The 12175-nt window shown below is 42.8% G+C and overlaps 1 protein-coding gene across 1 annotated transcript in view; it reads left to right on the top strand.

Moving 5' to 3' along the window:
• Window positions 1-580: 580 nt before the first annotated feature.
• Window positions 581-12175, top strand: part of PPP4R3A (protein phosphatase 4 regulatory subunit 3A) — a 39055-nt gene continuing 27460 nt past the window's right edge. The window contains exons 1-2 of the mRNA XM_031593088.2: window positions 581-973; window positions 7754-7809. Coding sequence (XP_031448948.1) covers window positions 832-973; window positions 7754-7809 — 198 coding nt within the window. The 5' untranslated portion in view covers window positions 581-831. The remainder of the gene's footprint in view (window positions 974-7753; window positions 7810-12175) is intronic.

The following is a 12175-nucleotide window of genomic DNA, read 5'->3' as shown; positions in this document are numbered from 1 at the left end:
GGAGCAGGGCTGGACGGGCCGCGCCGCTGCCGTTCGCCCCCTCGGCGGGGCCGGGCCAAGCCGAGCAGAGCGCCTCTCTGCCGCCGGGCGTCGGGAGCGCGGCCACGCCGCGGGGCGCGCTGAGGAGTCGGGACTGAGCCGACGCAGCTGCACCGGGAGGAGGAAGAGGAGGAGGAGGAGGAAGAAGAACATGGCGGCGGCGTCGGGCTGGGAGTGAAGCCGCCGCCTGCGACCGGAGCCCATGGGGGAGCCGGGGCGCTGAGCCCCCCCGCCCGCCTCATCCCGCCCCGGGCCAGCAGCGCCCGCCGGTCCCGGCCCCGCGGGAAGGAGGGCGGCTCCGCGGCGTCCCGCGCCGACGGACGCGAGCGAGGGGCTCCGGGCCTGGGCGGCCGCCGCACAAAGAGCCGCGCTCAGGCCGGGCCGGGCGGCCCCGCTCCCGCCCGCCTTTCCCGCCCGCCTCAGCCCGGCCTCGGCGCCTCCCGCTCGGGCCCCGGCCTGCCGGCCGCCCGCCGCCGCTTCCGCCGCCCCGGATCCGCGCCTTCTCCGCGTGCCGTCCCCCGCCGCCTCTCCGCGCGGAGCCCTGCCCGCCTTTTGTGGCCGGACCCGGAGCAGCGCCTCTCCCCGCCGTTCCCCGCGCCTCGGCCCTCCGCCTCCGCGGACATGAGGATCTCATCGGGGCGCTGAGCGGCGGGACGAGTTGCTCTCCCGGCGAGGCCGCGTGGGGCTGCCGCCCTCCCTCCCGCTGCCCCGCGAGGGGGCCCGGCCCCCGGCCGCCCGCGCGCTCCCTCGGCCTTCGCGAAGCGGCGCGGTGGCCGCGGTGCCGGCGGCACGATGACTGACACCCGGCGCAGGGTGAAGGTTTACACGCTGAACGAGGACCGGCAGTGGGACGACCGAGGCACGGGGCATGTGTCCTCCTGCTACGTGGAGCGGCTGAAGGGCATGTCCCTGCTAGTCAGGGCGGAGAGCGATGGTGAGTGCGCGCCGAGCTCTGCGGCCTCGTGCTGCCCTGGAAAGCCCTGGGCTTAGCTTTGTGTGCCCGAGTGTTTCGCAGCGTAATTCAAACGTGGTCACTGCGAGCAAGCGGGCTTCGGGCGTTGTTCGCTCTTCTTACTCCGCGTGGGGGAAACGGAAGGCTGCCATCGAGTGCGGGCGTAGTAGGCATTGGGTTCACGGTGAATACGCAGCGTTTCGTACCAGCGCGGTCAGGTCTGGTTGTGAGCCCTGTGCGGGTGTGGGCATCTCGTGATCCATCTCCAGATGCCCGGCGTGCTCCCTGTCCTCAGGTGTTTCTGGAAATGACCCTTCCTGGAAGAAGTGCTCAGACTCGAATCTTGCTTTTCACTCACCTGAAGACCTCTTAAAGAATCAGTCTAATATCTATTTCTTTCCGCTCTTGCACTTTCTCCTTTCTTCTAAGAATTAAAACATCTTACCATCATCAACAGTTAGCAAAGTGCAGTTGTAGTAGAAAAGAATGGACGGAATAGCACGCTTTTTTCTCTTCATGAAATACTATCTCAGTTCTTAACCAGCTCTAGATCTCGCTGTAAATAGAATGATGCATTATCCATTTCTCTCACTTTTTATGACAAAATTTACTGCAGGCCAAGTAGTAGTGTCTACAATAGATGCATTTGAACTGCTCTTGATTGTTGGTGGAGTGAGTGCTATGGTCAGGTTTTAAATTATATGTTTTAAAGTATCTGGCATGTAATTTTTGCTAGTAATGTCTGTCAGTGCGTGCCTCGTTAAGTGTACAGCTGTGTCCAGTGGATTGTGACCACTAATAGATGACCTTTCATCCCAGTTTCTACAATTAAAAAAAGCCATGGAAGAAAAATGAAAAGCACCTTGAGCATCACTGATTCTCACTGTTTGTGAAAGTTCTGTCAAATTACCAAAATCTGTGCAACAAACAGATCGTAAGCTGATGTGGAGGAACAAACTTGAATCTGAGCACGTTTTTATATTTGGTCTTCTGATTAACCATGAATCTCAGGGTTTTGTAGTTTCTTAATTATACTTGAAAAATTAAATTGGTGCTTATTTTGGGGAGTTGGAACTAGGTGATATTCAAGGCCCCTTTCAACGAAGCCATTCTATGATTCTGAGGTTTTTATTCGTGTATTTTACAATGAAGAAGCTGCCTTCTTAGTCTGACCAGCTTTCCAGTGTAAGAGAAGACACTCAGAATGGAAAGAAACTTTGTTTAATTTGAACGTGAGGGAGAGAGGGAGGTGAGGAGATTATCACTGTACTTGCAGGCAATCCTTGTGTTGCCATGTATTTTGTTGTGGATACAGCCCTTGCTGCCCCTGCTGCTGTTGCACTCAGGAGCTCTGTTAGTGATGGTTTAAAAACTATCATGTCTGTTACATGCTAATCGATTTCCTAATTTACTTATTTTTGTTCCTCTTGGGAAAGAAAGTGAAAGGACCACAGTCCACAAGTTTGTTATGAAGAAATAGTCCATTTACACTAAGATCTCTTGGCTTTGAGTGGTAAGACTGATATGAGCCAAGGTTGGATTGTTGCTGCCAGCTTCTTTGTTATAAGTGAATAATCTATAAGATGGAAAGCATAACTTGGTGTAAAGGACCCCAAAAGAAACACAAAGTCTTTACTTTGTGCTGCATAACTAAGGCACTTTGATCAGAACAATGTGCTCACATAAGGTAATTGCTCATAGTACACAGAAATACACCCAATAGCTTACACACATCAGACCTGTCTCAGCACATGCTTGAAGAGTAGCAAATAACGTGCAGTGTGTAAGTTCTTAATTTAGTCAGTAGTATCTGTCCAGCCTGGGTAAGTGTGCACTCTATTAATAGGCCAGTTCTTTTTTCTAACTTGCTTGTGTTAACACCTCACAAAATCTGATTTGTGCATTAAAGAAAGCAAATTCTGTCACTGCTGTGAGCAAATGATTTATGAAAAGGTGATGCTGAACTTAAAGCCACGTGTTTCAGGTACTGTGCAGTTGGTGTTCCCTCACATGCTTTTTTTTTTTTTTAACTAAAAGTCAGTAGCTTCTGGTTCCCAAAATTGTGCAAGCACTAGGAACCTGACCTATATAGATTACCTCCATGTTTCCGTTTCGTTCTTGTATTGTCTCTTTGTCAGCTCCTCCTCTTTCCACAATGAAATTCTTCCTTCCTCCTTTTATAAACTAGCTTTTCCTAGTGTTTGTGCTGAGATTCATCCTGTGCACGTTGCTTGTTCTTGCTGATGTGCTCCAGGAAGCTGGCTGGGAAGCTGGGATCTGACCGAAGCTGAGGGCTCTGCTTCCTGAGTGGGGGCTGTGAGCAGCGGTTCCCCTCTGCACTGGAAATTCCTACTCTGGTTCCACTGTCTGCATGCCAGCAGCAGCTGAGCTCAAGTGGCTGGCTGTGTAGGTTGGCACATCCTTCAGTCTCCCAGTTGTGCAGCTCCATGGCTGCTGTACAGATGGTTGGGTTTTTATGACAGGGTCAGGGTATTCAGATAAGAGTTGGAGTCATTATGCCAAGTCCAAGGTGAGCTAGCATGCTGAATTGGAGTAATAAAGAAGCTGCAGTTCTACTCACTTTTTATCTGTAGAGTTCTTGTTGTTTTTAACGTAGACTTAAAAGAATTTAGAGCAGATGAGCGGTTTGTGTTACTGGGGTGTCTGTCGTGTGTCTGTCGTGTTCCCAGGCACTTCTGGAGTCATTGTGGGAAATTTGGAGTGATCTATTATATTTTTTTCTTTAGACTGCTGTGGCCTGACTGGTTTTTGAAATGTCTGTGTGCTTCTGGTGTGCGTGGTGTGGTTTCAGATCCGTTAATGTTCTGAGCCCAGATAACTGAGGTGACCCTTAGAGTGAACTTCTGTTCAACTAACTTAGGGCAGTTTGAAAGCTTAAACTTTTAAGAAATGCTTACCAGTCCAGTGACCCCACTTTGACAAGCCAGAATGAGCTCCCCTATTGGAGGCCATATTGCCTTGCCATCTTCTTGTGGCTTTCCTTTTATACGGACTCAAGGGCTTACATTTTATTTCTATTTCACTTTTTTAAGGAAAACAGCACAGAAACTGGTAGCACTTGACCCTGAATGTCTTACACCTTTTCTGGGTGTTTCTTTTTTTATGTTTTGTTTTTTTTTTTTCTTGTTTTACAAGCATGCTGCTACTGCTGTTAATGTTCAGCCCTAAGCCAGAAAGGCTGGTGTGCAACAGTAAGCTGCTTGGGCACTTGTTCAGGGAAGCAGCTCAATTTTTGAATAGAAGTCTCCTGCAACAGGCCTTTCCTGGAACAGCATTGCTTTTTACAAGTTCTAGAACAACCAAAAACAGGTAAAATATACCTGTCCTTTTCCCAAGTGGAAGTACAGTGGATGGGTTTTCCAGGTGCCTTCTCTGCAACGTTTTTTTGGAGCGTATATTCAGGAGTTCTGTTGTTACTCTGTTTTAAAATGAAGATGCTTCCTATGGGAGAAAACTAACAAAAGTTTGAAAATTCTTTTCAGCATTAAACAGTTTTTATTCTGACAGAAGGAAATAAATGACGGTCTTTCTGTCTTTTCCTCTGTTTCCTGTGAAGATAGATCCAAGTAAATTCCATGGGAGAGGAGCAGTATTCCTTACCAGCAGGTCTCCTTCACATGCGTATATGAAAACAATCCTGCAGTTCTGTTGTTGAGGTCTGCTGCGTTGGGACATTTGACATTCTTTAAGTGTCTTCTAAAATAGCATTGTTTATGTAGTTTCTTCTGAGCAAACCATTCCCTATGTACAAAGTCGCATCACAGAATGACTTTCTTGTCCTAACAAAAAAAAAAAAAGCCAAATGAATATAGCTGTGCTGTATTGCATTACAGTGGCAAATAAGAGAATTCTGCTATCAGTGGAGGTTTCAGGTGTTACTTTCAGGCACTGTTGTTTTGCAGTTACCTCTGCAAATTTATTTAAGGTTGTAATTTAGAGAACAAGTAGATCTGTATAACTGTGGGGTGATTTATTTAAAAACATTTATATTTAGGTGATTTTTCAGGTCTTTATTCTCTTTGAATAAAGTCATTGGGAAATGAGATGAAATTTTGTTGGTATGAAGTAGTTTGGATAGATCAGATAAATTATAGGATATTACCAACAAAAAAATAATTTTCTGACAAGTGAAAGAATAAGCCTGTTGATTGGTATTTAGAAATTGGTATTGTGGTATTTTGAACTTGTTAACATTTTTCTAAGGAACACATTTGTGTTATAGGTATCTGTTACTGTTGCCTGCTTCCCAGAAGTGAGTATCAGGCCCGTGGTAGTCTCCTGCTGGGAAAGGGCCTGATTCTGTAAAATCTACTGCAGAAAAATAGGCTTACTGAACTAACTTCTGGAATAGCCATTCATTTATTTTTTAATTTTTATTTTTGACTTGAACCCTTTTTGGAGCCTGAATCGCACAAACGGCGCATCAGTTTATCCAGAAGAATGGACTCATAGCTGTTACAGACTGTAGGATGCAGTTTACACTTCAGTACATTTCTATTTCTGAGTTCATATTTTTCTAGTTATTGTCCGGAGTGGTGAGAAATAAGTTGAATCATATGGGAGTGAGGAGCTACTCAAGCCTTATAAGGCTTGATTTGTCTTTCCTGCAGGGATCAGGTTTGGAAGGGAAGAAATGCTCCTTTGTGACCAGTCCAGTAAAGAAGCCATTTTCTGACGTCTGCTTCCAGCCTGGAAGATGTACTGTCTGGTTTGAGTTGTCTTCAAGATTTTTTTTTTAAATTGTATTATGTCAGACATGGAATTTGAGTCATGTGACTTTCTGCTGATTTCAGGATTTCCATGTCTATGTGCTTTTTCAGAACTAAGAATGGTGTTGAAATATCAATTGCTTGTAATCTTGCAGGATTCTCATTCATGTTTGCTGCTATTATTTCTAGAGAGAAGACTTTCTAGAAGACAGTCAATGAAGTTAGTAGCATGAGGTAGCATTCTAGAACTTTAGTTGAAGCTGGAGTTTGAAACTGAAAGAAAGATGGAAGAGAAATGCTTACTGCTTTTAGCTGATGGTGATAACAGAAAAAGGAGCATTGTGTTTAGATATTCACTACACAAACCCAACATTTGAAACCTGAAACTGTGGCCTGAGTACCAAATGTGTATTGGATTCATCGCTATAGCTCATCCTTGAAGTTTTTCTTCTTTGTCTTAACTCTGTAGTTGTGTTTTTCTGTAACTGCGCTCTCAGGCTTCAGCTCTGTTACAAAGCAGTTTAATTGTTGTAGGTTAAAAAATGGAAAAGCTCTGAGAACGAAAGGGTGGTAGATATTGTTGGTTTTTTTAGGAGGTATGGTATTTGTTTTTCATTTTATCTTTGTGTCTTGTTTTCCCCTTGAGGGCCATTTAACTCAGTTTCATTGTTGGATTGTATCTGGATTTGTAGGCAGCCCTTCTTGTAAGGGCAGTTTGAGGCAGGCACATCTTAAGCCAGCATGGTTCCTAAATGCTGCTGCTCTGCAGTTCTTCTTAAGAAATCAGGTAGAAGCAGCAGTCACAGGTAAGTTTAAAAAAAGAAAAAAAAAAAAAAAAGGAAAAAAATCTGAGCTTTACAGTTCTACGGTGTTCTTGTTAAAGCTTCCAGGTTCATTAAGTAATAACCTTTATTGGCCTACAGACAGGGAACTCTTCTGATACTTGCTGTTCTTTAATAGTCCTCTGTTTCAGTGAGTGAAATTCTGTGATCAGATTCATCAGTCTCTCTTCCTTCACCTCCTCCAACCTACTGTCTTCTATTAGTTAGCAGCAGTTCCACAAAAGTGGTGCATGTTGATTTGTAAATGTAACTTACAGGGTTTGGTATGGTGACACTTGGTCAGCAGGTGTTTGTTTGGGGGTGTTTTTGATGTGGATTTATGAATGGGTACACACTTCAAATAGTGAAACCTATTGAGCCATAATCTGTTCAACAAGTTGATTCTACTGTGGTATTTAGAAATGCTGTTTCCAGTTCCAAATATGTTCTTCAAATCCAAGTAATTTGTTTGTCTGTCATGCCTTCAAATTCTTGTGCTTCTCTGTTTGAGGTGGTTGAAGCATTTCATTTTTTTCTTTTACTGAGATTTTGGGAGACTACTTAAGATTGCTTCAGTTGGCAAATGTTTTAGTAACAAATATAAAACTACCTTAGAATTGTTATGTAACTCAGTAGTTAATAGTTTGAATTTCTACTGAAGAATAAATGTAAACTGGTAAATGAATGGAAGAGTGCCTCTAAGGGATACCTGAGGCCTTATGCTTCAGTTACAGACACTTTGCACTGTCAGAATATTTGTCATGTATGTTGAATGAAGCTCTGCAGATGCCTACGCTGAGGTCGTGGTTGTCACAGTTCCTCGCTTGCTGGCAGCTGAACAGTAAGGTGGATGAGGGATGTGATGCGCCCACAAATAAAAGCAAATAAAAATGTTTTGTTGTTTTTCCAGCAAGGTCAGTCCTCCAAGCTAAGCTGGACTAATATTAACATTGGTGCTTATGCAGAAGGAGGTTTTATTTCAGAACGTGGCAGAGTTTGAGAATCCAGTCCTCAGATGCTCCTGAATGTTCTGTTTATGTGAAAAATATCTTCGAGGGGAAAAATGAAAGATGAAGTTGAAGAATATGGATTAAGTCTGTCTGTTGCTGGGAGGGAAGATGTTAATACCCACCTGAAGGAAGAGTGTTCAGAAAAATTGTGATGAGATTGAAATTTTGGTACGTGTAAATAAATGGAACTTTTCTTTCTAGGTTCTCTTCTTTTGGAGTCCAAAATTAACCCGAATACAGCGTACCAGAAGCAACAGGTAAACATGCTGTCTTTTCTTCACTTTTAACGGTGGGTTTTTGAACATCAGAAATACTCATTTATCTCTGTTGCAATTGATATTGTATGTTCTGGTTCCCCCAATAGGAAACAAAGTCATGTTCAGCATTTCTGTGTGTTCTTGTGAAGTTACCTCACCTGCTTGCGCGCGCACACACACACACACACACACACACACACACACACACACATATTCTGTGGGTGAAATGGACAATGCACAGTTGTGACAGTCACTAATTAGCTGAGGTTCCAGAGGATTATAGTATCTGAAACTTAACACCATCTGGCTCTTTTCTTAATATTTCTGATACTGTAGTTTTCAATGTAATTTCTTTAAGAGAAGACTAGAATTCTTTAAAGCTATCCATATACCTTTCGTTTGGCTTTTACTTGAAAGATGGATTTGGGTTAATATTGCTTCAAAGCATACCATATGCATCAAAGTAACTTCCCAGCTGTAGCCTGCACCTCACTTCAATTATTTAAGCCACACGTTGTGAGGCTCCTAAAGAATGCTCTGTAGGTGGATGAGGAGAAGCAGATTGTAGGTTGCTGATCTTACTGAGATGGATGCTGCAGAGTACTTAGGGACTGAAAATGCTGAACCAAATTGTATTTTGTTGCCCTTCTGGTCATCTCAGACTGCTAAAATCCTGTCAGGTGCACTGAATGTTTTAAACTGTTTAAGCTGAAGACAGTATTTTCTTGGAAGCGTGGATGCAGTTCAGTTTTGCTCGCAGGCAGTTGCAGCAGTTCACTGGCTACAGCTGTTTGTAGGCTTGCATGCTGAAAATGAGTAGAACCAGTCTGGGTTAAAAACATCCCTTCTTGGAAATATTTTGAGTTTACTCTGTATCTGCTCCTTGGTATAATTCATCACACACTATATAAACAGTCAGTACTGAACAACTGATAAGGGCATTGTGGTGTGGAGAATCAATTGCAGGGTGTAAGTAAGGACAAGACCAGAAAAATGCTAAGCAAACTAGCTCTTAGTTGTAATCCTCCCTGGCTCGAGGTCGTGGTTCTGTGACAGAGTAGTTCCAGCTTTAGGACTCGAAAAATAATGTTGAATATCTCACAGCTTTGTGGCATAGAGTGCTGATCTAAAATAAACTTGTTTTGCTGGTTCAAATCTGCTGAAAGAGCTTTGAGGGGCTAACTTTGTGTCAACAGACTTTGTCAGATCAAGCGTGAAGCCGCCTCAAAGTAGGCATAAAGTTGTAAGATCAGTGTAAACCACCACGTGTGCCTGTCAGTACGAACTTCTGCTTATTGCTACTCAGGGCTGAGGGTGTATTGTAATCTAGAGCTGAACTAATCTGATACTGATGATTGCAAAAACATGGCTAGAGAAATAAAAATATTAAACATGAATCTGACCTCCTAGACCAGCACTTTCACAGGATCACAGAATTGTAGGGGTTGGAAGAGACTTCCAGAGATCGAGTCCAACCCCCCTGCCAAAGCAGGTTCCCTACACCAGGTCACACAAGTAGGTGTCCAGGTGGGTCTTGAATATCTCCAGAGAAGGAGACTCCACAACCTCCCTGGCAGCCTGTTCTCAGTGCTCCGTCACCCTCACTGTAAAGAAGTTCTTTTCTTTGCTGGAAAATGGAAAGTGCCAGTCCTAAAGCTTCCAAATGCTATGTGGACAGAAATTTATGGACAAATTGTTTTCACTGTTTAAGCAGTGCAGCCTTTCATTGAGTTCAGGGTTCTACTCTGAACCTTAAAAATACCAAGTGTTTCTTGGTCTGTGTAGTAACCATGATTTGCATCACATTGTTTTTCAAGTGAGGTATACACATCCTTTTGCTCTGTAAAAGCCAAGTTCATAATTTAAACATGATTCCATGTGAACTAGGGTTGGAGTGTGGCTGTTGAAATGGGGAGCTGCTGCTTTCCAGCTGTGTTCCTCACAATTCTGAACTGTCTAAACCTACTAAAACAAAAGAAAACTAACTTTGGTACTTCAGACACATTTTCTGAACTGGTTTTCTCTGCATATCAGCAGAAGTTTCAAATCAGCTCACACAAGATCCACTGATGGAACTGTGCAGTAGAAGAATTCTGAGTTTGCCTGCAGTTGTCAGTTGCTCTCTGGCAATTTCAGTAGAATATTGTAGGAATTCAAGACTTGAATCTGCAGAGTAGATTTTCAGTGAGATGTTCTTACCAGACTGTTATTGTAAATTTTTATTGTGAGGAGAAACCTGCCCTTTTAAAAGGGAGCACAGCTATGCATTGAAATTATTCTTACCATCACAGCTTCAGCACATGACATTTTGGTATCTGATGGAACGAGGGGATGAGTTCTGACTTTCATCCAGGCTGACTTGAAGCTTGTAAGAAGAAAGTCATCTATTGAACCTGATTTGTGGTTGGAAGGAATGAGAGGTGTGATAAATATGTATCTGGGGAGTACTTCCTCTGTCAGTTGCTCTGGGTTCTTCAACATGTGTATGAACATCTTTTGTGATGAACAGTGAAGGTTTTTTCCACTAACATAAGCACCTTCTACCTATTCTGCAGCACTATTGCCAGCATGAAACAGGTTGTCTCTTGAATTGCAAATATTGCAAGTTATGTAAACCCTGACTGCATATGTATGTTTTATGGTAACTGACCAGCTCAGATCCTTATTTGTAAAAGTAATGATGAAGATCTAAGTAGAAGTTTGCTTTGCTCCCTCCTGTCTCTTGGCATGTAGAACATCCATGGGCACTACAAAAAACAAAGGAAAGCACTCTGCGAATCAGAACTTGAAGTCAAAACTTAACAAATTGTCTTCTTTAGATTTCTTGTTTTTTAGGATTGTAAGCAATGCTTGCTACTTATTTTGGCATATTCAGGTTTCTGTCTGAATATAAATGTTAATATAAATGGTGGTAGGTATAACTGCCCACTCTCTTCCTTTGGAGAAGAATACTGGGCAGATCTTGAGACCTGCTCTGGGACTGCTGTTTTTTTGTAAGTCAGCATAGTCCTGAGCTACGTCAGCTTGCAGAGCCTGGTCTCCAGTCTTTCCAGACTTAACCTGCTATCATGAGGCTTAGCATAACTCAGGACAATAAGAAAGCTTGAGAAATTAACATCCTATGGCTCCAAAAGAAAAAAAAGACTTAAGTAATATTTGCAGGCAGAATACTTCTAAACTAAGAAAAAAGTTCATTAGAATAACTGCTGGTATTCCTGTACGTTATCATTTTATAATGATAATACCAGCAAAACATATTATGGTACAGCAACTTTATGAAATATACTGGATTTAATTCTGTAGCACACAGCTTAAAAGCAATTTCTGTATGTGGGTTTTAGCTACAGTGTGTGTTACCTGGTCTGAACGTTGAATACTCAGTTTTCTTGTTGTGTTGTGTGTGTATATATAGAATTCAAACATTAGCATTTATATATGTATGTACACACACACAAATTATTTTCTGTATTTACTTTTAATTGTAATGTCCTAGTAAAGTCTTTTGATAGACTTCTGTTTACACTGCTGATTTTTTTTTTAATGCTGTTCTCAATTTTTTTTAAAAGGTTGAAATGATATAATTTGGGGATGTTAGTAGTCACAGAGGTGCTGTTCTCAAACAAGTGATTCTTATTCAATAAAAAGAATATTGCAGTTGTATTTTAAGACATTACACATCTTCCCATGCAGCCTTAAGGGAGAATTTATCTGGAGAGAAAGCTGACAGGAGTGTGAAGTCAGGAATGCATTTTAATACACTTTGACAGTGCTTCAGCAGTAGAACAGTAGAGGCTTATGTCATCCATGTACATCTTGTAGCCCAGTGATGAAGTACTTGTTGCATCCTTTTTGTGCCTCAAACAAAATTTGAGTTACTTACAGTTTACATCCATGTAGTCTTGTCTTTGTACTACAGACTTTGGCATCTCGTGTTCTCTGCTTTGGCTTTCAGTTCCTCACAAGAATACGAAGCTTAACTTCATCTGAAGTACTGCTTACTGGCTGCATAGCTAGGAAGTGTCCACTCTTGGATGGCGAAGACCAAACTTGTTCATCACAAAGATGCATTTGAAAAGAACCAAAAACACATTGTTAGAATGCTCATAGAAGATTAACTTCTGATTGCTTGCTGTCAGAAGCAAGTGAACCAACAGTGGAACTTTCAATAAAACTTGTGTTTATTGCAGCAGTGGTAGTAAGGAAGTGTGTGTTGTTGCGGGGTGGGAGGACAAGGGAGAGGAGTGTGACTGCTTGTGGTTGGTTCACTTATTTTTAAGTGGATGATCAGATGTTCTTTATCTTGACAAATTTTCCTATGAACTCTCTTATTTTGCTGGATATGGCTGCTAGGCCAGTGAATTGAGAC

Source organism: Phasianus colchicus, chromosome 5 (assembly GCF_987193195.1).
Source record: "Phasianus colchicus chromosome 5, bPhaCol1.hap1.1, whole genome shotgun sequence".
NCBI lineage: Eukaryota > Metazoa > Chordata > Aves > Galliformes > Phasianidae > Phasianus > Phasianus colchicus.
This window is presented reverse-complemented; position numbering and strand designations above follow the sequence as displayed.